The sequence below is a fragment of the Podarcis bocagei genome, assembly GCF_964188305.1.
Source record: "Podarcis bocagei genome assembly, chromosome: 10".
In the NCBI taxonomy this organism is placed as follows: domain Eukaryota; kingdom Metazoa; phylum Chordata; class Lepidosauria; order Squamata; family Lacertidae; genus Podarcis; species Podarcis bocagei.
This window is the reverse complement of record NC_138135.1, coordinates 72,527,542-72,554,663: the sequence shown is the minus strand read 5'-3', so window position 1 is coordinate 72,554,663 and position 27,122 is coordinate 72,527,542. Positions and strand designations below refer to the sequence as shown.

General features: G+C 45.5%; 1 protein-coding gene and 1 long non-coding RNA gene across 2 annotated transcripts in view; both read right to left on the bottom strand.

The window, feature by feature from the left end:
- Positions 1–27,122, bottom strand: part of CCDC146 (coiled-coil domain containing 146) — a 76,375-nt gene continuing 49,253 nt past the window's right edge. Inside the window, exons 11-20 of the mRNA XM_081211511.1 lie at positions 21,926–22,021; positions 19,743–19,913; positions 19,179–19,267; positions 18,911–19,075; positions 17,974–18,198; positions 16,529–16,757; positions 12,660–12,788; positions 11,883–12,020; positions 10,885–11,133; positions 1–711 (exon numbers count right to left, since the gene is read on the bottom strand). Of these exons, the coding sequence (XP_081067637.1) occupies positions 508–711; positions 10,885–11,133; positions 11,883–12,020; positions 12,660–12,788; positions 16,529–16,757; positions 17,974–18,198; positions 18,911–19,075; positions 19,179–19,267; positions 19,743–19,913; positions 21,926–22,021 (1,695 nt within the window). The 3' untranslated portion in view covers positions 1–507. The remainder of the gene's footprint in view (positions 712–10,884; positions 11,134–11,882; positions 12,021–12,659; positions 12,789–16,528; positions 16,758–17,973; positions 18,199–18,910; positions 19,076–19,178; positions 19,268–19,742; positions 19,914–21,925; positions 22,022–27,122) is intronic.
- LOC308596700 lies at positions 13,039–16,488 on the bottom strand. Its single transcript, XR_014012667.1, has 2 exons — positions 14,170–16,488; positions 13,039–13,838 (listed from the first exon to the last, which is right to left on the bottom strand). It is a non-coding gene; the product is annotated as an uncharacterized lncRNA (long non-coding RNA).

Below are 27,122 nucleotides of genomic sequence, written 5' to 3'. Positions count from 1 at the left end.
TTTTATTTCACAGTTACTTTTATTTGTTCATTGAAAGAGTACTTCATACATCTGCAGAAAACAAGAAGGCACAGGTAGTAAATGTTAATAACCGTTTGTATAAAGTATGGGAGATAAAGCTACCAAACTACTTGGCAGCCTCCAAACATTTCAAAATACTGCCTTAAATGTTTGGAAACTAACTGCATACAGGTAAGAGGATTGTACTGATGATGATCTATGTCTAATTTACTACTTGTGATTATTTAAAATATAATTTTTTTTGCAACACAAATATATGGGGAAATCTGCTTTATAGTTTTTAAATAAAAAATACTTAAGAGGGTACAATTTGCCAACCCCTTACTGTACAACACCATTCATTTCATTGAGTGTTGTGTGACACTAGGGAATGTTTGTCAACAACACTGTGTGGTCTGTTATGCCCTAGTAATGACATTGAGGGGACTTCTGACTCTGAACTTAAGAGTAGGCCCTGAATTATAACTTCTGCAAGGTTCTGTCTCTTTAGACTTCAATTGGCTTCACAGTTGGCTTCCTTATATGCCTCATATTTGCACTAGGCTCGCCTGGTTTGAAAGGAGCCAGTGCACCATAGGGCCGGGGCAGAGGGAGAACATTTTCATCATCTGGGATGTAGGCATTGGGACGTTGCTCGGCTGTGGTGAATACAGAAGTTGGTAAGGAATATTGTTCCTCTTCTGTAGCACGCTGTAAAAACAGAATTTTTAACTGGTTAAATGCGGGCTATTAATTAAAACAGCTGTTATGAGTGCTATATGTTTCAAAAGAACCAGGACATTAGTGTGCGCCAGGGATAAGCAAACCTGTCATTTTTCGGTTTCTCATTTTTCCCATCTGAAGTTCAGTTCTCCACAATTCCACATCATTTTTTGTTGTTTCTTAATCAAGGTGCTTATGAAAATTAATCAGTGTTTAAGTGCAAATCCCCCCCAACATACACATTTTACCAAGCTATTTTCCCTAATGCATTTTCATACACATTACTTGGCTGAATTGCAAAATTTGGAGAAGTGTGAATTTTGGGAGGATTTCTGTGTTTTGGTTCACATGAAATAAAATTTTGCACTTTAGTGTGCTTCAACAGTAGAATTATTGTAGACAAGAGCACAGATAGGTAAGATATCAAGCAGTTTGTACTATTGTGCATTTTTTCATTGTTTTGGCTGCTGAATTGAATGGGGAGGGGAAAGCTTAGCTCTTTTCCATGGCATTGTTTTCTCCAACCTAATTTGTCACCTTCCTCTAAGCTACTGTTAGTACTGCAGAGGAAAAAGATTGTCAATACAGTACCTGTCCTTATCACAAATCATCTACATTATGTCTAGCTTGGCCCCAAGCTTCAGTTAAGGAGCCTGTCTAGTGCCATGGCTCTGATATCTGGGTTCAGCAATCATAATAATATGAATATCAAGGCTGATAAGTTCCACAGCTGTCTTCCATGGCTGTCCTAGCAGAGACTGATGGGAGTAGAAATTCTAAAATCTAGATGCCACCAGATTGCAAGAGCCTGTTCTTCTGAGAGAATATATCTGGCTGTAGTCTCACTCCACAAATTATACAGCACTTGGGCTCTCCTCGCTATTCTCTTATTACTGAGATGCTATAACCAGAGCATTTTTTTTCAGCCTGAACGCTCCAGAACTTAGTTCTGGCATCTCTCCAGAGCGTTCCGGCAGACCCTATCTGTGTCCCTCATCATCCTGGTGTTGCAGGCAGAAAGCACGTTTTCCGGGTGGAGGAACTGAGATGGATTGGGAGTTGGTGTGGTGCGCGTTTTCGGCGCTTTGCTCCTCTTCCAAAAGAAGCTCGTTAAAGGAGACTTCCGGGGTGGCGCCATCGGCAATGGCGGACTCCCTCTGAACCGGAGGGACCAGCTCTGTGTGAAACGGGTCCTTTCCGCTGCGGCGAAGCGGGGACCCTTTTAGAAATCACAGGCGGATGAAGCCTGTGACCGTGGGACTCGGCGGGCACCCTTAGCGCCCCCCCAACACGCAAAGAAACCCACTAACGGGCTCCGAAGCGAAGAGGGTGAAGTGGCGCGGTGCTGTGAGTCAATTGCTTTTTCCGTGGAGCGAAGCCGCATAGCTATTGCCGGAGAGCGCTGCTGTCAGAGCTGCTTGAAGATCCTAGCTCACAGAGGATCACGCTAGCCAGCGATCATTAAGTAAAAGTCTTTATTGAATTACAGTTTCCATTCTCACGCTGCTGCGCGCAAACTCTACGTCTAGTAGCTAGATCGGCGAAGCTCCGTCTGAGTCTCCGCCCCGTGTGCACCAACTTAATATCCTAGCCTTGCTCCACCTTTTCCGCCTGACTGTCCTCCTCTGGGTCCCTCTACCCCCCGGGGCTTCTTCCTTCCGGGATTCTTCTGACGCTGACCCGGACCCTCCTGCCTCCTTGCGCCGGGCTTTAGGACCTGGTTCCCTTTCGGGGCTGCTTACTGCGCCACCTTCCTCTGCATTTGAACTTGGCGCGCGCGCCCAACCTTCCACTTTCCTCTTAACCGTTTCTTCGCTCCCCGATGGAGGTGTGGCCACTCCTGACTCATGCCCTCCCTCCTGTGGTGAGCTGCCAGCGCTTCCCCCCTGGCTCCCTTCCTCTTCCCTGCTTCCTGGCGGTGACGCTGGTCCCGATTTCCAGCTGCTCCCCCCTGAGTCCCCTCTGGCTCTATCTTCCTGGGGTGCCCCCCTTGACTCCCCCCTTGCCCTGGCCACTGGTGCTCCTTTCTGTGAATCCTCTGATTCACTGGAAAGACTAGGAGATCTCGGGTCGTCGTCATCACTCATCTTTTCTTCTGCCTCCTCCCCTTCGCTCTCTGTTTCCTCCCTTGCCCGTGCCTCTGCTCCTAAACCCCTGACATCCATCCCCCCCTCGAAGCCCCCCATTCCCCCCTCCCCTCCTTCCGGTGCTGGAGCTGGGGGCTGCTGTTGCAAAGGGACGAACGTCGGATATCGGTCGCTTCCCGTGGCGGGCCTCCATCTGAACTCTCCCGGGTCTTCCTCCCTGCTCTCGTCGACGACGGTCACCTCCGCTTCCATCTCTGTGCCGCCGTGCTCGAAACCAGGGTCGTCCCCGAAAATGTCCATGTCCGTCTCTCCCTCACTTCCTCCTGGCGGCGTTGCTCGTCCTGAGCATTCCAGCCACTTTCTGCGGAACTGCTCCTCTGGCCTATCGTCCCACCAATACGAGGGTTCTGAGGCGGATCCCGAGGGTGACCCCTCCGGGGAACGGACGTCTCGTGTCGGTTCCTCGTCCGAGTCGAACCCCCGGAACGTGCTGGCCGAAAGCGTGGGCGTGAAAAGCCAGTCGTCGAAAAAGTCTGCTGGCATAGGTCTATGTGGGAAGAGGGCATGAAACTCGTCTTTGAGCAGAGGTTCGTCTAAGGCGTAGCCCGGCACCCAGCTGTTCGCACTGGCCGGGGTGCCCTCCTTGGCGAGAAAGTATTCTACCCCCTCTTCCCCCCATCTGGAGTCCAAAATCTCCGTGACTTCGTTGATGCGCTCCTTCTGTGCCACTCCCGCGTGCCCTGTTCTGTCTCTGGCCGGACTCGGCGCCGTTCCGGGTTCCTGGAACCTGTGCGGTGCCTTGTAGGGAGTGAGCACCGATCTGTGGAATACCGGATGCATTCTGGAACCCTCCGGAAGTGCCAGTCTGAAAGCTACCGGGTTGACCTGCTCTTCGACTTGGTAGGGCCCCAGTTGCTTATGCCCTAGTTTCTTCTTGGCCAACGACCTGGCCGGCACTGCGTGGGCTGCTAACCAAACCCAGTCTCCCACGTGGAGCTCTTCTCCAACCCTTCTGTGCTTGTCTGCTTGTACCTTGTATGCGTGCTTGGCCAGCTCCAGGTGGCGCCTCAGCTGATCGTGGACTTCCTGCAGCTCCGACGCGAACGCATCTGCTGTCTGCGGCTCCCCCTCCCCCATTCTTTCCAGTCCCGGGAAGGTTCTGGGGTGCCTCCCGTTGTTGGCGAAGAACGGCGTGACCCCCGTGGACACGTGCTTCGTGTTGTTGTAGGCGAACTCGGCAAGCGGCAGGTAATCCACCCACGTCGCAGGCTGTTGATTCGCATAACATCTCAGGTACTGCTGCATGATGGCATTGACCCGCTCCGCTTGCCCGTTGGTCTGCGGGTGTCTCGCCGACGCCAGGTTGATCTTGACGTTCAGGAAGCCCATCAGCTTCTGCCAGAAATTCGAGATGAACTGCCGCCCCCGGTCGGACAGAATAGACCGTGGCAGACCGTGAACCTTGAACACGTGGTCTATGAACAGTTTGGCGGTTTGCTCCGCCGTGGCCACCTTAGCACACGGAATGAAATGCGCCATCTTGGAAAACAGGTCCACCACCACCAGCACTGCCGTCTTGCCCCTTGAGCTGGGCAGATCCGTGACAAAGTCCAGGGCCACCCTTTCCCAAGGTTCGACCGGAGTTTGCAGCGGTTCCAACAGTCCGGCCGGCGGTTTGTGCACTGGTTTGGCCCTCTGGCAGGTGTCACACCTCGCCACGTAGTCTGCGACCTCCCCTCTCATTCCAGGCCACCAGAAATCCCTGGCTACTAATTCCACCGTCTTCTCCTTGCCAAAGTGCCCGGCCGTGGGCGCGTCGTGCAGCTGCTGCAGCACCTTGGCTCGAAGTTCGTCTCCCGGCACGTAGATGGCCCCTTTACGGATGAGCAATCCATCTCTTAGCTGGAAACCGTCGGCCGCTGCCTTGCCCCTTTGCACCTCTGCCATCTTTGCTTGTGCGAAGGAGTCCCCCTGCAACGCTCGTCGCACCGCCTCTAGGTCCACGGTCGCCGCGGCGCACGCCCACACTGTCGGTGCGAAGATGTGCATGGCGGCCGCTGGTGTTGCGTCCTCCAGATACTGTGGCTTACGGGAGAGAGCGTCCGCCATGATGTTGGTGTCCCCCGGGACATACTCTATTCGGAAGTCGAAGTTCGCAAAGAACTCAGCCCAACGTATCTGCCTCTGGTTCAGGAACTGTGCCGTGCGCCAGTGCTCTAGATTCTTGTGGTCCGTGCAAACCTGCACCGTGTGCTTGGCGCCGATCAGAAAGTGCCTCCACGCCTTGAACGCTGCGTGAATGGCCAGCAACTCCCTGTCCCATATGGTGTAGTTCTGCTCGGACTTGCTGAGCTTCCTGGAGTAAAACGCTCCCGGTCGCCACACCCCCTGCGGGTCTTTCTGCAGCAGGACCGCCCCCACGGCTCTGTCCGAAGCGTCTGTCTCCACCCTCATCGGCTTGCTGGGGTTGACATGAAGCAGCTGCTCTTCCGACGCGAAGAGACGCTTGAGTGCCTGAAAGGACTGCTCCGCCTGCTCTGTCCAAATGAACTTCTTTTTCTTGGAGCTAAGCGTGTCAGTGATGGCCGCCGTCTGCATCGCGAAGCCCTTGATAAACTTGCGATAGAAGTTCGCAAAGCCGACAAACCGTTGGACCTCCTTCCGGTTGCGCGGGCTCTTCCAATCCAACACCGCTCGAACCTTGGCGCTGTCCATGGCGAGCCCCTTGTCAGACAGCTTGTAGCCCAGAAAATCCACCTCCGGCACGTCAAATTGGCACTTCTCCAGCTTGGCGTAGAGCCTATGTTGCTTTAGCCTGCTCAGCACTTCCTTGACGTGTTTGTCATGCTCCTGCTGCGACTCCGAAAAGATCAGGATGTCATCTAAGAAACAGACGCACGTCTTGTAGAGAAGTCCCGCCAACACGTGATGCATAAATGCTTGAAAAACGTGGGAGCCATTTTGCAATCCAAAAGGCATAACTCTATATTCGTAGGTCCCCAGTGGCGTGAACATGGCTGTCTTCCACTCATCACCCTCCCGCATGCGAATGAGGTTGTACGCCCCCCGCAGGTCCAACTTGGTGAACACTCTGCCCTTCCGTACCTTTGCGAGGAGGTCGTCAATTCGGGGCATGGGGAAGTCCGATGGCCTAGTCACACTGTTCAAAATCCTGTAATCCACTACGAGTCTCTTTTGGGGCGTGTCCCGCTTCTTAACAAAGAATACGGGACTGCCCCCCACTGCCTTGGACTCCCGGATGAAGCCGCGCTGCAAAGTATGATCAATGAACTCCTTGAGTTCTTGCAGTTCGTCCTCTGACATGGAATACAGTCTCCCTTTAGGCAGCGCCGCCCCCGGCAGCAGGTCAATTTTGCAGTCATATGGTCTGTGAGGGGGTAGCCTGTCTGCCTCCTTCTCGCAGAAAACTTCCAAAAATTCAGCGTACTTGTGGGGAATCGCTTGCAGCGTGCCTAGCAGCAGCTGTGACTCCTCTTCCTCTCCTTCCTGCCTGGGCACGATGCAGTGTTCAGCACAAAAGGAAGAGCCGAAGGTCAGCTGCCTCTGGTACCAAGCCATCGTTGGGCTGTGCTTGTCCAGCCAACTCATGCCCAATACAACGGGCGTGTCAGATAGTTGAGTGACGTTGAAGCTGATGATTTCTCTGTGATTCCCAAGTCGCATCACCATTGGCGGCGTCTGCTTCACCACTTGCCCCCCGAGCAGCTCCCTGCCATCCACCGTGACAACCTGCAGGGGCAGTGTGGCCGGCAGCAACTGCACAGCGTGCCTGTCGACAAAGTCCTGCCCTATAAAGTCCGCATTGCTGCCTGAGTCAATGGTGATTGGCACGTCTATGGTGATTCCATTGGGCAGCTGGAGAGATGCTGTGAGCCTCACTACTGGTTTGGGCGGGAGGGGGTTCACGGGCTGTAAAATCTCTGGGGACTGCGTCACTAACACGTCTGGCTGGGCCCCAGTGCCTCTTCCTCCAGCCAGACTGCGTCGTTTCCCTGCTGTGGTCCTCCTTGCTGCGTTGCTGCAGTCACCATTGCTGAGGCTGCAGTGAGCTTGTGGGGCCTCTGGGGACACTCTTTTGCCATATGCCCTGGTTCCTCACAGACGTAACACTTCCTGTTCCCTCTAGGAGGCTTCGCTTTCACTGCTGCCGGTGCTAGGGCTCTGGTTGCTGACTGAGCCCTTGCACCTCCAACCTCCATAGGTTCGGCTCCTCCTCCTGGCGGAGGCGTGGATTGCGCCCGCGCTGCTTCTCTGGGAAGGAAGGAGGGGCCCCCGGCTGGTTCGCGCCCTCCACGCCCTTCGTCCTTGCTCCACGGACGTCCTTCCAGCCTCACCCCCACTGCCAGTGCCCTCTGAACGACCTCCTGGGTGGTTCGGGGTCTCTCCCCCCTCGCGATCTCATCTTTAATCGAGTTGTGCAGCCCCTCCCAAAAGAGGTCTCTTACAGGAGCCGAATCTCTGTCCCATTCCAGGGCACTGACCAAGGCGAAAAAGCGGGCATGATACTGCCTGACGCTGGCCCTCCCTTGTCTCAGCCCATGCACCTCCTTCCGTGCAAGATCCACGTCAATACTTGATAAAAAGCACCCATCCATCGCTTTAATAAAGGCATCCGCATTCTGGAGCGCCGGATCCTTATCTCTCCATAAATTGCGTAGCCATGCTTTCACATCCCCATGCAGATGGGACATGATGAACCCCACTCTCTCTTGTTCATCTCTAAAGTCTTTATGCAGCAGTTGCAGTGCGCACAGTACGTCGGCTCTAAAGTTGGGATACTGTTGCAGGTTCCCATCGAAGTGAGAGACCAGCCCGCCTGTCCGTCTCGCCAACCCAATTCCCTCCTGCTGGGGTGTCTGCTTTGTCAGCACGTCTAACCTGACCTGGAGATCCCTGCAGGCGGCAGCTGCCTCCTCCTCTCTCTTCCTGGATGCGAGAATCTCGGCGTTCAGTTGTGCCACTGCTTTTCTGAGGTCCTCTATCTGCTGCTCAGCCGTCATGTCGTCTGCCGTTCGTGAGCTCGCTAGTAGGCACCTGTTTCTCTCCCCTCCTCGAGGCTGTAGATGCCCACAATGGAGAGACGGAGCTTACTGTCAGAGCTGCTTGAAGATCCTAGCTCACAGAGGATCACGCTAGCCAGCGATCATTAAGTAAAAGTCTTTATTGAATTACAGTTTCCATTCTCACGCTGCTGCGCGCAAACTCTACGTCTAGTAGCTAGATCGGCGAAGCTCCGTCTGAGTCTCCGCCCCGTGTGCACCAACTTAATATCCTAGCCTTGCTCCACCTTTTCCGCCTGACTGTCCTCCTCTGGGTCCCTCTACCCCCCGGGGCTTCTTCCTTCCGGGATTCTTCTGACGCTGACCCGGACCCTCCTGCCTCCTTGCGCCGGGCTTTAGGACCTGGTTCCCTTTCGGGGCTGCTTACTGCGCCACCTTCCTCTGCATTTGAACTTGGCGCGCGCGCCCAACCTTCCACTTTCCTCTTAACCGTTTCTTCGCTCCCCGATGGAGGTGTGGCCACTCCTGACTCATGCCCTCCCTCCTGTGGTGAGCTGCCAGCGCTTCCCCCCTGGCTCCCTTCCTCTTCCCTGCTTCCTGGCGGTGACGCTGGTCCCGATTTCCAGCTGCTCCCCCCTGAGTCCCCTCTGGCTCTATCTTCCTGGGGTGCCCCCCTTGACTCCCCCCTTGCCCTGGCCACTGGTGCTCCTTTCTGTGAATCCTCTGATTCACTGGAAAGACTAGGAGATCTCGGGTCGTCGTCATCACTCATCTTTTCTTCTGCCTCCTCCCCTTCGCTCTCTGTTTCCTCCCTTGCCCGTGCCTCTGCTCCTAAACCCCTGACAGCTGCGTTTTTCCTGGGACAATTTGGCATCTAAAATAATCACCCGTGAGTACTTAAACATTGAACAATTGGTCTGCAAATAAGAACTGGCGATTAGAAAGGAATCAGACTTAAAAATTCACCTTAATTTGGTACTGAAACGGGAAGGTCTAAACAGGAAGTCAGCCTTCCGTTTCCTTGTAGTCAGAAGAAAGCAAAGATAACGTATACTAGAGCTTAGAAAATCACTTTTAAAGGATCGGTTTTCACCATTTAAAATCGTTGAAACCCCCCTCGGTAGCAGGAGAAGAAGGGGGATCTTTTTTGGACTGTTTAAACCTGCAGAAGTGAGTTTAAAGTAAAGTAACTTTCCACCGTCCTGACCCTGGAGCGGGGTGTCAGAATTGACGTTTTGAAGCTCATTGACCAGAGACAAATGTTTTTGACAGATAGTTAAAAGAAGAGTAACATTGTGATTCCACTGTTTCCTTTCGCATTTTAAAGGAACAAATATTGACAAAATATCTTAAAAAAAGAAACTTTGTTGCTATTGTCCTTAAAAGAAAGAACAACCAGAAGTTTTCCCCCTAGAGGGGGACTGTGAAACTGTAACCAATTCTAGGGAGCTTGCAGCTGCCACAGATTACAACCGTGGGAAAGGACTTGTGACCTTGCAGGACAATGTTTTCACAAGCACTGTTGGGTGCTTTCTGTAAAATAAATGCCCTATTGGATCAGTTAAGTCAGAAGACAGATTTGATGACTAATGCGGCCAGAACATTTGAACAGGTAGTGGGAAATTATATGGAGCCCACCCAGGAACTTAAACAGGAGTGTGTCCTGACAGAGCAGATGATAGAGGAGGATGTTGCAGAATCTTGGGCGCCAGAGATGGAGGGACTTTTGGCCCAGCAGGAAAATGAGCCTTTGGATTTGACAAATGAACTTGGAAAAAACCAGATTTGGAAAGACAAAGTTTGGATTGATTTGGAAATGGGGGGTTGGATTGACCCCCCTATGCAGGGATGTTTGGACTTTCCGAGTCTGGCAATGGGCCGTCAGAGGTTTGGAGCTGTTGGGACTTCCAATTTTGGAGGGAATTTGAAACATGTCTTAAAATACCACATGGAGTCTAGTCTGGACTATGGGAAAAGGGGCTGATTTGTTGAAAAGGGTCAAAAACACTACCAAGCTGGAGTTCCCACGAGTGAAAGGAAAATATGAAGAAGAGCTGCGGAAGGGACATGGAAGAGATTTGAAGGCCTCGGATATAAGATCACCAGGTTAATGTGCCAGACTAATGGGATAAAAAGGACTGACAATCCCGGGACCGGGGGGGAGGGGATGCGGGAAGAAGATTGGATTGTTTTTATTCTCTTTTTTATCATTAGAAATGTTTTATGAACGTTGGAAAAATGTTGAAATGAAATTACTTGGCTCTTGTAAAAATGTTTAAAGAATTAGGTAAAAATGTAATGGTTATGAGAAGCTGGTAAAAATAAGATTTAAGTCTTAAGTTTTAAGGTTTTTTATAAGATAAGATGAAAATAGAGTAAGGTAATGTAATGACAGAATATTATGAATTATGGAAAGGATTTGCTGTGACAATTATTAATCAAGATACAAGAGATGGGAGGAGGAGGAGGTCATGGAAAGAAGGTAATGAAAGTGGAGAATTTGAAAATGATGGTTTTATTTTTTCTTTTTCTTTTTCTGTTTTTGTCTTTTTTCTTTGTAATTTTTTTAAAAAAATCTTTTTTCAATAAATATCATTTAAAAAAAGAAGCTCGTTAAAAGAGGCAACGTGCCGCGTGTTTTCGGAAGCTCCCCAGAAAAAGTTAAACAACTTTTGTGTCCTCCTGAAAGAAGCTCAACAACTTAGGGTTGTCAGTCAAAAAAGGTTGGGAGTTCCTGCACCTCCTGCACTGTCTATAACAATTACTTTAAATGATAAACCTGAGCTGTAGCAACATCAAACGATCTCTTAGGTACCTTGTCTAAAGTGGGAAATTCTTGGGCAGACCCGCTCTGAAGAGCTGCTTAAGGATCTGAAGGGCTACAAGATGCAGCCAAGTAGAGATTCTGTCAGAATGGTGCTACCAATGCAACATAGGCCTTTGACTACCACCTAGAAGTCCATGTCAAAAAGTTACCGGAACCTCTTTTTAAATTGACATTGGAGAAAACACAAAATGAGCTTGCAAAGAGCAGTATCCCGGCAGAAACTCACTTTTGCTTTGGCTTCCATTGCTGCTTTATACACTTCTTCATCACGCAACACCTTTAACCACTCAGTCTCCACATCCTTAGGAAGTGGGAGACCTTTTTCCAACCTGGAGGTGATGGTCATTAAAAACTGTTCTTTGTCTCTCATTTCTTGCTGCAGCTTAATGGCGTGTGCTTGTTTCATAGACAGCTCTGCAATAAGAGCCATCATTTTTTGGGTTGTACTTTTTATTTTCTCTTGTAGTCCATTCATCTGAAATGAGCAGCAAAAGCACAATGATATACCCAGTTCCCCAAAGCAGCCAGGAAGCTCTACTGCTGTCTCATCTGAAGCACCTGAAAATCATCCATCAGACAGCTGCAGGATCCAAAGGTCCCCAGCTACTCTAACATGTCCCCAGGAAGGCCAACAAGCTGTGTCAGCCCTTGAGTTGCATACTTTATTTCCCCTCCTATAAAAACATTAAAAACAACAATGGCTGACCAGGGGAGGGGCCCGGAAAGTCTGTCACTCCAACTTTCTGCCCTGGCCAAAAAAAGAGAGAGAAAGCCACTCCATGTTTTCCCCACCTGTGTACATAAGATTGCTTTGTTAACCCTTCTGTGTGCTTAGGCACAATCTGGTAAAAAATAATATGGAGCCACACTTTTCTCTAGAGAAATAATTTTATACTAGGACTCCTTTACAACTCAAGGTATTTACGCAAATCTAGCTGCATCAGAATCTGGTCAAGGATGTGGATTTGAATTCTGTTCATATTACAACTGGATGCGAGTTAATGTTACAATTTCAATCTCAATCTATTGAAATCAATATATGCAGCTCAGAATTCTGTGTTCATAGAATTTCTTAGGAATAAGATAGAAGTCATTGGAGGTTAAATCACCTGGATTTTGGAATAAGAAAATGTAACCACTCCCATTTAAGCAACCAACAGACATGTTGAAGGCTGTTGAAATGTGTGGATATCTGTATCTGAACTGGATAGTGGATGACTTTACCTTTTTTGCCAATATTAATGTGTCCTCCTTGCCGTTTTCAGCCTTGGCATGTATTTTGTCCGTCAGCCGGGCAACTTGCTCAAAGATAAAGTCCTTCTCAAGCAATTTCTCTTCTTTTTGTGTCAACTTTATTTCTAACTATAGTGTAAACAGATTCATTAATGTATACAATTAATCATCAGGGACAAAGTCTACAAAAATCCATTTTATAAAGTTGATTATGCATTATATATTCTAAAATAAAAGAGTGTTTCAGGGTTGGTTGGCAGTGGTTCAGGAGAATTTCATGGGTTTCAATTATCTGAATTAAAAATTAAATTTGCTTTTCTGACTGTAAACTCCCTGCGATACTTGGATGAAGGGTGGTATATAAATTTAATAAAATTAATCAAACAATAACCAGTTCCCATTGAAACAATCCCATTGAAACAACATCCTCAAGTGAGTTCTTGCCTCTACCCTCCACAATATGTAGTATGACTTATTCCATGTCACTTGGCATAAGTGATGCTGCACATTTGTCCATTGGTGTTCAACATCACTGGCTGGTAGGGTGGGGTAAAGGACTTGTGACAATTTCAAGACATAGAATAAAGTGTTTTTACATAGAGCGCACTGGGGAGATGGCAACATTAGGATGCTGTTTTTAGCAGAAACCTGTTTTTCACATTGTCTGGTTCTGCTCAAAGATGTCCCTCCTCAATCAACTTCAAGTTAACAATGAAACATGGTCACTTGTCCGCAATAGTCTCATGGGCATACAAATGATGTGATTACCTCATCTATTTTGTGGTACAACTCTTCTAGAGTGAGGTCCTTCCCTGGTAGCGCTCTTGTTCTGTTTTGTCCACTGGGGTCTATAAACAGTTTTTCCAGGCTTTTAATCTTGTCCTTGCATTGAGAAAACTGAGAGAGAAAGAGAGAAGAGTGACAAATAGGTTTGGTAACTCTCCCATAATTGTTATCTATCTATCTATCTATCTATCTATCTATCTATCTATCTATCTATCTCTATTCCAGGGAAACCAAACTCAGCACTGTTACACTTCCATTTCCACACACACACAAAAGTCCCTATTCTGTGGAACAGAAACATCTGCTGATCTGAAATGGGCAACCAGCAGGTGATTCCCTCTGTCGAGTTCTTCCCCCCCCCCCCCTTACAAAGCTGAACCATCCAGTCCTTCCTGTTCTCAGAAGTCAAGTTGCATCACAGGAAAAAGGAAGGTTTTGGTTTCTTTAATACACTAAAAGAACTTTTAAAAGGGGTGGGGGCACTTTGATGCACAAAAACAAGGTAAAACTGCCCCTCCCAATTGCACATTCTCTAATACATTATAATCTAACACATTAAAACTTGGGTTAGATTGTGAAATTTCTGGAAACTGAGAAATGCTTGTTAATCAACACCAGAACATCAGCGTGTGTGCTCTGAAATGAATTTTTTCTTTAAAAAACAAAACCACCACCGTACCTCATAAATAACAGGATGCGGGGAGTGTTCCCTTGAGCAGTCATGTAGGCAGCTCAGCGCTATACAAAATGTACCCCTTTCTTTATATGATATACCATGAGCCATTGCTGTACAAGTAGGGATGAGGGATGGACAAATCCCACCATTTTGGTTTCTCTCAGTTTCTAGTTTTTCCACTCTTAAATTCAGTTCTCCACATTCCCACATCAGTTAGCAATTTATTTTTTAAAGCCCAGCATTTTAATGCAAATTTATCTTAAAAGGCACACTTTTGCAAAGCAATTCCCCCTGATATAATGCATTTTTGTAGGTTACTTTCACTACTGTATAGAGTTTTATGCACCATTACTTTGCATTGCAAAATTCAGAGAAATGTGAATTTCAAATGATGGCTGTGATTTGGTTTGTGTATTATTTTGGAAAGTGTGAATTTAGGTACGTTTGCCTTTAAATGTGAACCCAATTGAATTTCTCCCATCTTCCTATGTACAGTGGTGCCTCGCAAGACGAAATTAATTCGTTCCGCGAGTTTTTTCGTCTTGCGAAGCATGGTGTCTGAAAAGTTTTGGAAAAGCTTCAAAAATCACCAAAAACCTCAAAAAAGGCTACCACACCGCGTTCTATGAGTTGCTCCTCGAAGTCAAGTCGCAACTGTATTAACGGTGTTAAGAAAAAGGAAACAAACTTGCAAGACGTTTTTGTCTTGCGAAGCAAGTCCATAGGGAAATTTGTCTTGCGAAGCAGCTCAAAAACCCCAAAACCCTTTCATCTAGCGAGTTTTTCGTCTTGCAAGGCATTCGTCTTGCAGGGCACCACTGTAGTGCCATTCAAATGAATGGAAAACACCAGCCATAGGGATACTCGCCCTCATTGTAAGTCAGCAGCAGCAGAATGCTCCCCCTTCTGGTGGTTCTTGCTGCAGTGCTGGCTAATTTTACACTAGCCTTGGTCTATCTGTGGACAAGCTATTGAGTGTATATTCATGACAGCACCACTCTGAGGATGTAGGGCAGGACTCTGCAGAGCCCACAAGACCCCTTGGCATGACACTTATACAGGCCTCCTGCCATTTTGTAATGAGAGAGCTTTCCGTGATAGTCTTCAGCAAGTCTTCTCCAAACGATTTACGTTGGTCACTTGTTTGCTCTCTTAAATGTCCAGAGAAGTAGCATGAAATGTGCTAGTTGCTTGTTTTGTCACTTTGGCTATTATTAAATGCTAGTCGCAAGCCTGGGCTTGGTTGTGGTGCTGTATATGAAGTAATCATCTTTATACCAAAGACTCCTCCCTACTGTGGTTGATGAGAGCGGAAACTCACCAGTTCCACAGCAAGTTATAGCACATACAGGAAAACCACAATGCATTGTGCAAAGGCTTTATCAAAATGCCATCTAACCCTGAAGATGTTTTCCACTATCCGGAGCGACCATATTGTTGTACTGACTTTGTAAACACATACTGTGTATCTTTCAGCAGGAAGTCTCGCTGTGTTCAGTGTGACTGACCTAAGTTGTGTTTAAAGTTATGGCCTTGCTCTGTAATCATACCTACAAATGTCGCAACCAAACTGCAACCAAATACTTAGCTTTTGAATATGAATTTCAGCCATTCACCCCTCTTGCCAACAACACAGCCTCTCCTGACCCTGAGGCATATGTGAGATATTTGTCTCCAGTCTACCCTGCCTTCTCAGCTGTCCTGCTGATTTGCTTATCAAATTTCTAGCCCACCTTTTCTCCTAAAAGAAACAATGCAAACAATGGACGAGCAAAATAAGACAAATTTGGTCCTTTAGCCACCTGCCTCCCAGAGCTTCCTGAAATATGCAGCTGGTCATGATCCTGCTAGTTCTGCTGCCCTCGCAGAAGCTGCCTTGATTCCATGACAGGAATGAACGTCCCCAACAGAGCAACCAGCCCGCCATTTACCCTACCTAGCTCATGCAAATCTGTTCATCTGGGTATCCAAATTGTTGAATGCAATTCTTCCCCCTCCAACCAGCCAAATTTTTTCAGTCATTTTTCTGGCTGTCCAAATTGTTTATGCATTCCTCGGGGGATGTGGAGAAACTAATTTCTCAAAATGAGTGGAGCCCAGAGCTGTAACTCAGTGTTATTCTACTGTGAACATAATAGCAGCCACATGTCAAAAGTTAAAATGTCCAAATAAGAATGAACAGAAACTGTTATGAGGGCGGGGGGGGGGGATGCTGTTTGCTCTTAAAATCAAAAGTTAACTTATCTCATGAAGACAGGACATAATACCCCTAAAAGTAAAGGAACCTCCCTCATATTATCTCCTGTCACTTTATGACAACTGTGCATCCCCACTTATTATCTGAGGCTTATAACCACAGGTGAGTGTCTTTGGATAGTAACTGTTAGACCTGCTCAGCACATAGCAGGGGCTTCCGTAGTCATCTCAAAATATTGCATATTGCTATTTCCAGCACTGAAATTAATAAAATTAATAAACCTAGACATAAAAGGAAGGATGTTCCGGTTCTTACAGTGAAGGGGTGGCTAACAGTTGACCCATCAACCTGCTTCTTAAAGCAAGGGATGGGAAAGGGTGGTCTGGTGGTGGTGGGAGATCTCAACAAGTCCTTCCTTGCTATGGCACCACCAAAGCCCCATGAGGTGCTTCACCCACTCCTATTTGCCTTGGTCTCTTCCTTTCCAGGGACACTGTATATGCCCATGAGTCCATAGGGGTAGCCATTTTAAACCCCCCCCCCCAGAATACATGGAAGCAGCCGCACATCATCATGGAACATCTTTTCCCCGTAGCAGACCTGGGGCTTTAATTTGTATAACAGCATCAGGCCAGCAGTGCAGCAGGAGGTCCATTGCTAAATAACCCCATTCTACACACTGGCATAGCTGTCATCATGTCCCATCACTTCCAGGTGTGCAAAATTGTATTGATGGCTGCCTGGTCCTGTCTCCCAGCTTACCGCTTGAGCATCCTAAGACCTTATTTTGTAGGCCCAGGAGCCTCCTGCATCAGGTCTAATGCCATTTAGGAGTATTGTAAAACGGAAAGTTCTCCACTACAGGCCGACTACAGGTGCCTGTAGTGACCTCACATTTCCATAGTCCTGGCTTTCTTTCCTCTCCCCTTAAAATAAGAAATCCGGTTATGGAAAGGTAATATTTCCTATCGCACCTACCTGAATCTGCAGGACGACCAGATCTGCATCTAGACCTCTTTTCAGAGGCAGCGTTCTCAGGGACAACTCAATCTGCCTCTTTTTCTCCGTGAGCTTCAGCTTTAGAAAGCGGATCTTTTCATCCATCACATTAATCTCCGTATCACCATTTCGACTCATCATTTCCTGAATATTTATTTTTTCGTAAAAAATGCACACTTCTTCTTCACGCTCTATGAGCAGAACTCCACTACAAGGAACCCAAAGTGAAGACTTAATAGGCAGGTTGTAAAGTATATAATTTATTCACCTCGTCCATCCAGGAAGCGTGGTGTTTGTTACAGGTTAGGGGGGGACCCCTAAACCCTAGAAGTTAATAAATGGTAGGATTTTTATTACTTGGAGTATTGAAGAGAAGATTGCAGGCCAGGGGGGAAATGTAGGCTAAGCTTCCTTCCCAAGCCAGGGCCTCACCTGGGATAGAGGCATTAACATGACAAAGGGGCTGGTGGCCCAACTAAGAGGAATCTTGGGCCTGGGCAGACAGAAGGTTGCCAGGGTAACTGGGTGTGAGGTGACAGGAAAAGAGGGTCTTGGGCAAGGTGTGCTAGGAAGAAGATGGGAGAGAGAAAAGGACTGAGGCCTAAACTAGGTTAGTGATAATAAGGAAGAGGAAGGAGGATACTAATTTCAGCTTATTATTTTGAGTATCAGTCTTGGTTTGGAGCTCCATAATGACTGCCTCGGTGGTTTTAGCAATATAATCAAAGGACAATTCAAAATTTTAGTCTTACAAGCAAAATATAACCGCCATGTAAGCAAACTAATTAGGAACAGAGGACTGAGCAACCTGCAAGTTGTTAAGTATAACTGTTTAATTGTACACTGAAATGTAAAATAACTCCGTATGTGTATTGCTCAAGGTTTAACATTGGAAAAGTCCACTGAAGCCAAGTAAGCTCTCTGAGTACCTAAAAAGTTAATTATTAGCTGTTGATGTATCTCTGCAGCTCTGTCATGTTTTTAACTTATATCACATGAGAAGGGTATTCAGTTGCAAATCTCTATTTAGTTGAAAGAAAGAAGGATGTGTGCTAATTATTCTCTTTCTAAGATAACACAGCCTTGGGCTGGAATGCAGGCTGTGGGAGAGACAGAGCTGCTTTCAGTTCTAATTTAGCATAGTTATATATTTCTAAGATGCTATACCTGCGCTCGGACAAGCACATGATATTATGCTACTATTTGGATGTAGCATAATTGTTTTGAGTATCTGTTTTAGAACAAGTTCTGTTAGTAAAGCTTTTGAACCATATTTTTGGAGTGGACAATTTTTATTTCAAGAGTCGGTTTTTAATTATCTGTTTGCTTTCATATCCACAATATTAATAACCACAAAAGAAGTTATCATTCAAATGAAATACTAGCAAACCTACAAAGTGTTTGACGTTTGCTGTGCTCCCTACCTCTCATTTCGAAGCTGGACGGCCTTTTCATATTTCTTTCGCAACTGAACCATTTCATCCTCGATACGAGTGAGCAAGTTGGTGAGTCTTTCAACGTCCATCAGCTGCTGCTCTCGCTTTTCTTTCATCTCCACGAGTGTTTGATGAACTTTGCAAACATCACACTGGATACTATCTTTGACTGAAATGTTACTTGCATGTTTCATTTGGTATTTTTGCAGTTTTCTGAATGGAAGGAAAATAAATGAAGATAAAATGGAGAATGAAAAAGAGTTACATTTTTAGATGACCTTAGGCAGCACAATCAGTCCTGATTTCTTGAGGATTACTTATGTAGCATATGTGAAAGACTGAAGAACGTTATATTAATATTAAGCATTGTTATTATTCTTAGTAGTATTTCTCTGAAATTTCTACAAATTCATCTTCCCTATCAATAGACGATTGGGAAATGAAATGAAATATGTAGAAATAAAATAAATATGTATAATGAATAATAGTCAGCTAATCTTCTGAGAGAAGATGAATTGTATTTATTATGTTTATTTATAGATTTTACATCAGAGACCTACACGCAGCATAAAAAACATGAGGTTGAATCTAGACTTAGGCAACTCCCAGACTGTCTGGCATAGGCAGGAAGGCACAAAGCTCACACACGCAATGCCAGGGCATCACGACATTGCCACCCCCAATGACCTTCGCAAGCTGGCGCCTCTGGCCCTAATTGTTTCCTATGAAAAAATTCACCGCACGCCATTTGAATGTGTATGGTTTGTGCCTGCAGCACTTAATCCAGCAATTGACACATGCACATAAGTTTGTTTCTGTATGACATCAAGAATGAAATAAGGTAACAAATATAAAAATAGAAATGATAATAGTGAGAAATAAAAGCCAGTTTATCCTTCAGATAAATTATTAAGTGGGTGCTTACCTCTCTTTAATCACAGCATTGGTCCTTAAGATTTCCTTTTCATTATCTAGCATTTTGACTCTCTCTTTAATTTCATTTGTTTTTTGGCGAGCACAATGCAAAAGGTTGACCAGTTTGTTTCTCTCATGTCGCACAATGTCATACATTTTAGCAAATTCTTTCATTCTACAAACCAAAAATATTACAGGGGAAAATGTTACTTGTTTTAATGCATTAACTATCTCCTGCTATAGAAGGCACTTCATCAAATTTGCCAAAATTTCCTTACTGTCTCTGAATTGCTTTTTGCTTTTTCATATGTTCCCTTACTTCAAAGTCTTTTGTTTTTATATCTGCTTTAACATTATGCAGCCGTGCCTGCAACAGAAATAGTAGTGAACAGACTGGTAATTGGAAGAGTTGCAAAGGCATTTCTGAAAAAAGACTTAGACAAAGACTACTCATAAGCATGCCATTTCTTCAAAAAGGTATTTCCCACCCACAAAGTGTAAACCCCACTAATAAATAACACCCATTCAAACCAGCAACATCTTGGTAGGAGCAGGCATTGGAAGAAAAATCAACTTACCCAGCTTCACAATGCAGTCCTAATTCTTGCAACTTCCCATGGGATGTGGGTGCAGAAGGGGAAGAATAATAATAATTGTATCACAGGTAAATATAGCCTTGCCACCAGTTTGGATTTGAAAGTGTGTTTTGTGCCATTTTCTAATTCTTCAAGTATTGACGCTAGAAGTGGCAGATAAAAGCTGACGACGACAGGCCTCTAGCAATTCCAGGCAGGTACTAATATTGGATGCATCAAACTAGTCATCTGTTGGATTCCTCTTACCTGGGATTTCAAAAAATCCTTTGATTTTTGCTCCCTCTCATCAGCCTTGATCTGAGTCAAACGTATCAAGTTGTCTACTTCCTCTCTGTAGTGTTCCTGGGCTTTAAATAGATGGTCTTCTTCAGCAATACACTGCTCAAATATTCGTACTTCAGCATCTGTTGATGTTTTCTAGATTGAAAACACCAAAGGCCATTTTAATGTTATGGGGGATGGGGACATCAGGTGTGGGGCAGGTCTAGGAGCCAACTCCTAGGGGCCAGGGTTCTTTTGGCCCCCCAATAAAATATTTGAGGGGGCTGCCCCCCAGGTTGATGGGCATTGCCATTGAAGTGGTGTGCATGTGCTGTTTTGTGATCAATTATGTGGGACGGCGCTTATTTGGGCCCCCCAATATTTTATTCAAGTGGGCCCCCTGGGGGAGGTAAGCACTTGGATAAAATTGGCTGAGCTAGTGCCATGGCGCTGTTGGGCAAGGAATGGCCAGAGTGAGGAATTGAGTCTTTATTGTCAAAAGTACACTTACAAGTTAGGAAAAGGCAACCCTTGACCAGCCTGACCTCTCTCTCACTCCTCCTGCACTTGTTTTTCCCTCTCCAGTCCTGACTCTGACTCCAGTCCTGGCTGTCACAAGCTCCCCCAGATCACTGACCCCTTATTGCAAGTCCGTCTCCAACCCTACCCCCTTCTCCTATTGCCCACTCCTCAGCGTCCAGCCAGTTCCGACAGCTAGTGCAGCTGACGGGCGCTGAGAGGAATGTTACCAATGCATGCTTTCATCACAAACTGGAAAATAGTAAAACAGGTATCTATCGAGACAGTTGGCACAACTTGAGCAATTAATATTGGAAGGATCAGACTCTGTAAAAGAGCCTCCCTGATGTGAAATTCTATCCAGAACACCACACTGAATCTCACCTTTGCAACTAGTACAACATTTAACCTAATAACCAGTAAACAAACTTTTTTTTACAACGAAATGACGCGCGGAGAGAGGTTTTCAAATCTAGGTCTCAACACCAAAAAGCAACAACTACACCTGCCCTATTTGCTATTGTAAGCAGCTATGCCAACTGTAAGCTGCTCCCTTGTACTCCTGAACAGCAATCCTGCCAGTTCTGATAAACTTCGTTTTACTCCTATACCCACTCTGGCTAGTATCCTTCTCTAAAGGGTGTTAAGGAAGCCATGGCAGTCTGTGTTCTCTTCAAATCTCCTTAGAGAGGGTAAAGAAATTGCACCGGTCATAAATGTCAATGGAGAAAGCTGCCACTATTCCACCAGCTCAGTGAGGAGATGTTTGGAAATTACATAAGCATAAAATTTAGAAACTCCATGTTTATTAATGGTGTAATGCTCCTGTTACTCTATATTTCATTTTTATAAGTTTTTTTTGCTACAGCATTGCATTGTGTAAAGCATTGTGAACTTGAAGGTAAAATAAACTGGATAAAAACTCATCCAAACTCAGGAATACACAAATTTAAACTACAACACTCCACAGGCTGGAAGCAGAGTGGGTGAATGGCTAAAACTGTAGAATTGTTGAAGGTTGCTTGACTAGATTCCTTATGCATGTATGAAGATTTAACTGAATAAAAGGGGGGGGGTCTTCATTTCAGCAGTTTTCTTCCATATCTCGTTCATCACAAAGATGCTAAAAAGAGATCACTGGATGCTTTCATACAGCTGAAAGAAGAAAAGGAGTCTGATACAATGCCTGAACTACAACTGTTTGTAATGGCATGGCACATACAATGACTACACATACAGTGCAACATTCTTTTGATGATCACACATTTGGTGCAATGTGACCTCAGCAATCTGTGTACTAAAACATTTTTACCCATTTCTGTTTTACCCATTTCTATTTATGACAGTATTAGAGCTTTTAAACTAGGGGTAGTCAACCTTTTTATACCTACCGCCCACTAATGCATCTTTCTTGATGGTAAAATTTCCTTACCACCCACCAGTGCTCGATGGAAAGAGGATTCGGCTTGTGCCGTAGAACCCCCTGCCGCCCACTTGGAATCCTGAAACGCCCACTAGTGGGCGGCAGGGACCAGGTTGACAACTCCTGTTTTAAATGGACACAGAGTTTTGCAGGACTTGTATCTTAAATCTTGTAGAATGGAAAAGAACTAGAAAAACATAAAATATGGGTCATGGTAATAACATACCTCCTGGGCCAGATTTCTCTTAATCATTTCTACTTCCCTCTGGAGCTCCCTTCGTCTTTCTAGTAGTGTCCCATCATCTTTTGGAACAGCATCTAGCTAAAAAAGGGAAACCTGAGACAGTTAACATATGCAAAAGAAGGAAACGGTGGTATTTTAACATAGACTGTACTTAGCATCTTCCTTAAACATTAACTGAATTAAAGATTAAGATTTAGGAATGTAGGTACACATTCCAACTGCAGAACATGGTGTGTTTTTTTAAAGTCTGTTAAATGGCTTGCTAAAGGATGCTAGAAAAACAACCATCACAGCAGTTGATGTAGGTATTACAGCTGCAACCTGGAACCATGTAGACGTGTTAAGCTCAGTGCGATTCCATGGGCTCTAAATATCAAGACGTACAAGACAAGTGCCAGCTGCTCTGTAATATGATCCATAATAATCACAGTGCTGACATATGATATATAATGATGACAAGCTGCTATTGTAAGTAAACATAAGTCATGCAGATGTGTGTTGGCATAATTTGTACTGTGGTGGCTGAAATACCTTTCGACATGCGTTCTAGGTGTCCTAAACATGCCAGACCCTTTCTCTGCCTATTTCTGTATCAGTTTTGGATGCTGCTGCCAGACTAGCATTTTCATGTTCTGGTGATGCCAGCTTATCAACTTGCAATATCACGGCATCATTGTACCCCATCACTTAGGGCATTTTAAAAAATATGATTGCCCTAATACGGATTTTTTGGAACTTGCTATCTGTGAATGCCCATCAGTTTGCATGCACAGAAATATGGGCAATTTTCCTAACAACTTCAGACCATTAGACAGTTAAGCAAAGCTTTCCAAGTATAATTTTAAAATGCCTGGAAGCTCCTGGGTTACTTTACACAACTGAGCGGAAGGCATGATAGAAGAAATATGGAGATCTTGTAAAAGCTACTATTTCAACACTCCTCCGGTATTCCATTTCCACTGATAATGTTGTGGTTGGTTCTTTTGGCTTAACTGCAGCAAGATCATATAGCCCAAAATGTTACTGACACACACAGTACACTTTACCCCTCTTGCCCTGTCTGCCTTGGATTGACACATTGCTGGGAAAAGGCACAACTGCACAGTAAGCAGTTTCGCAAGGGAATCTGGCATGATGCTCTTGTGAAATAACTGGTTTGTAGGAAGTGCTTCTGTCACAACCTGTTTCCTGATTCTGTGAATGCTTATTCATACAATACTTCCCACAAGATTGTATGCAATTGGGTAGAACATTGCCATGGCATCAAAGGGATTGGTGTGGCGGGGGCGGGGGAAGAAGCATTTTCATATACTTTGTTAGAGTTCCTTTAAAAAACAACAACCTAGTGACGCAGTTATAACATTACTGTAAGAATTAATCAGCAAAGCCGTCAGTTTTGTGTAGTTTCCTATATGTTACCCTCACTATAAGGCCTGGCTCTTTCCCCTCTGCATTCCGCCCTCTTGGCTTCTCGGTCAACCTTATGCCGAGCCTCCATAAATATCTGGAGTTATCTGGTTAGACTACATTAAAAAGTTATACATTATAACTCTATTCTTCCAGGCCTAACATATGGATTAACATTTAGAGTGTTTAATGTGCACCAGTCCTTGTTCATAGAATCAAAGAATCATAGAGTTGGAAGAGACCACAAGGGCCATCGAGTCCAACCCCCTGCCAAGCAGGAAACACCATCAGAGCACTCCTGACATATGGTTGTCAAGCCTCTGCTTAAAGACCTCCAAAGTAGGAGACTCCACCACACTCCTTGGCAGCAAATTCCACTGTCGAACAGCTCTTACTGTCAGGAAGTTCTTCCTAATGTTTAGGTGGAATCTTCTTTCTTGTAGTTTGGATCCATTGCTCCGTGTCCGCTTCTCTGGAGCAGCAGAAGACAACCTTTCTCCCTCCTCTATGTGACATCCTTTTATATATTTGAACATGGCTATCATATCACCCCTTAACCTCCTCTTCTCCAGGCTAAACATGCCCAGCTCCCTTAGCCGTTCCTCATAAGGCATCGTTTCCAGGCCTTTGACCATTTTGGTTGCCCTCCTCTGGACACGTTCCAGTTTGTCAGTGTCCTTCTTGAACTGTGGTGCCCAGAACTGGACACAGTACTCCAGGTGAGGTCTGACCAGAGCAGAATACAGTGGCACTATTACTTCCCTTGATCTAGATGCTATACTCCTATTGATGCAGCCCAGAATTGCATTGGCTTTTTTAGCTGCCACGTCACACTGTTGACTCATGTCAAGTTTCTGGTCAACCAAGACTCCTAGATCCTTTTCACATGTACTGCTCTCAAGCCAGGTGTCACCCATCTTGTATTTGCGCCTCTCATTTTTTTTGCCCAAGTGCAATACTTTACATTTCTCCCTGTTAAAATTCATCTTGTTTTTTTGGCCCAGTTCTCTAATGTGTCAAGGTCGTTTTGAAGTGTGATCCTGTCCTCTGGGGTGTTAGCCACCCCTCCCAGTTTGGTGTCATCTGCAAATTTGATCAGGATGCCCTTGAGTCCATCATCCAAGTCGTTGATAAAGATTGTTAGCATGGATAATTTCCTTAGCTTGGCATCTCTAAGGTTTTTAGGTTATTGATTGGCCCAAGTCACCAGGGAAATAATTTTCTCAATTATGTAGGCTTTTCTAACTATTAAACAGTAGATCTCAAGTTTCCTGGGAAGTCCAGGTTCCCACCTCCCCAACATACTTATTGAGAAGTCTGCTCCACTTCCCAGTGGGGAGGAGTTGCGGTGGACCGCATGGCAACCCACTCCCCACCGGGGGTGAGGGACTTGGTCGCACGTTGCCTGGGGGATCCCAGTCATGTCAGAGCCCGGCCAGCCAATCCGCTGGCCGGGGGGCGTGGCCGGGAACCTTTAAACCACGGAGCGAGCTGGAGGACTTCCTCTTTGGCTTGCTTCCTCAATCACCCTCCCTCCCTCCCTATTTTGCAGCTTAGGCAATGGCCTTGCTATGGACCTCAGTTGGTCGCCTTGGTTGTCCAAGGGGCCTGGTAGGAATTTTTCCACTTGGCAAATTGGCACTGGCCACTTGGTTTTCGCCTACCTTGTAGCAATCATCCCAACTTTGTTAGGGTTGCGGTTAGGCATTGTTTGACCTTGGGGGGGGGGAGGTGTGGCCATCACCTGCCCCTCCATGCTTAAGGGTATTCTGTTAAAGGAATCTGGGGGTGTTGCTCTTGTCTGAAGGGGTCAGGGGGCTAGGGCCCTAAAACGACCCCGACGGGAACACCTGGGGGAGTTCGAGTTGGTTCTCATTGACAGGGCTCCCCCTACTGATGGTTTACCCTTACTGGACTTCCTGTGCAGCAGGCAGGAGTCAGATATAGTCGGGTCCAATCAATGCCTAAGCCAATACCGCTCACATTCTGTAATTCAATAAAGTTGTGGCCAAATTTGCCCAATAACATAAACCTAATATCCGTGTCCTTGTGTGAGTTATTTCCCAATGAGGGGGTGGCTGCAGGGTCTCGACACGCAAGTCACAATTTGAAGTAGCAAGCAGCGTGGGGTGGGAGCGAACATCTCTACGCAGCCAGGCACACAAAAGCACACTTGGGTTAGGTGCCGGGGGTGGGGGTCTCCTCTGTGTATTCTGGCTCCTCTGTGAGGGGTCTGGGGCAGACCCCTGACTGAGGACTTCATGGGTTGGGTTGACTCCCAGGGTATCAAGGGAGGCTCGTGCTTCCTTCCAATCTGGTGTGTATCAGCCTTTAGGAATTTGCACGGTTGCAGCATCAAACTACAGTACAATCTAGGCGGGGTGGAGTGTGTGACACAGTCTGAAACTGTGAAAAGCAGAATCTACAGATTTATCACGGGATGTTTTAGTTCTCTCGAAAAGGAACATATCCTTCCACAAAATACAGCATTCAGTGACCTTCAAAGGCAAACACAGCCAGATTCTAAGTTAGCCGAGTTTAAGTTTTTACTGCCATAGCTTGCTGATATATATTTTTTTGCTTTTTTGCCATGGCTTGCTGATACAAATATTTTTGCTTTTTTGGTCTCCTGTTGCTGTTTGTTATTCTTTAGAATAGCAAGCCCTTGGTTGTTGTGGCTGCCTTTGTGCTGGAATTCCATGTCACCTGGCAAAAGCTGGATGTGTGAATGATTGTAGTATTCCAACGCTGCCACAACACTATGCACACACAATCCTGTGTGTAGAAACATTTTCTCTTTTTTGTAATATATATATTTTTCTATATAGAGTTACATTTGTGACTCAACAATTATATTCCAATTCAACAAAACTTGTGACTTCTTGTTTATAACTCAAATTACATACAACTGCGTTTTAAGGTTCTGTCTTATCTGATTTCATCCTCTCTAACATGTTTCTTAGTATATTTTGCTGTTTTCTTACACTGCAAACCCCGCTGGGATCTTCACATATGGGAAATAACTTTTTATTTAGACTAGAAATGGTTTCCAGAGCTCTTTAAAAGGTTCTAAATTTGTATCTTTTATCAGTGCTTGCAGCTGTAGTCACGTACAAATACCGTTAAGGCTTTCTTTGGGATTTCACTGTCTAGTTTCCCCAGCAGGGAGGACTGTGGTCTCTTGGGAAAAGTCACTTTAAATTTTTTATTAATTTCATTATATATCATGTCCCAAAAGGCCTTTTGCCTTCCTGCAGGTTCACCACGTATGATAGAATGACCTCTAACAAACTTTACATTTCCAACATTTGTTTAATACATTTTTGTACATTTGAGCTAGCTTCTTTGGGATTAGATCTATACGTCATCTTGTAATACTTTTCTTTTAGGCCATAACATGCTGTAAATTTCATTCCTGTTTTCCAAAGCTTTTCCCAGGTAGCCATATCTATATTACGTCCAACAATTTTAGCAAATCTATTATTTAAACCTTTTTTAATATATTTTGTTTAATTGATGATACTGGAACCAATTACCCACTAAGTTTTGTATTTTGTTGAATTTTTAAAGCTTACATCCTGAAAGCTCAATAAATCTCTATATAAAGCCTATTTGGGTTGCATATTTGTTGATTTATGTGCACAGGCCTCCATTGGTGATAACCATAAGGGAATCTTGTGTTCCAGAAGGCTTTTAGTTCTCTTCACACCTCCATCAGACCCCTACTTATATAATGATTAAGAAAATCTTTATTTTTATTGACTTTGTCATA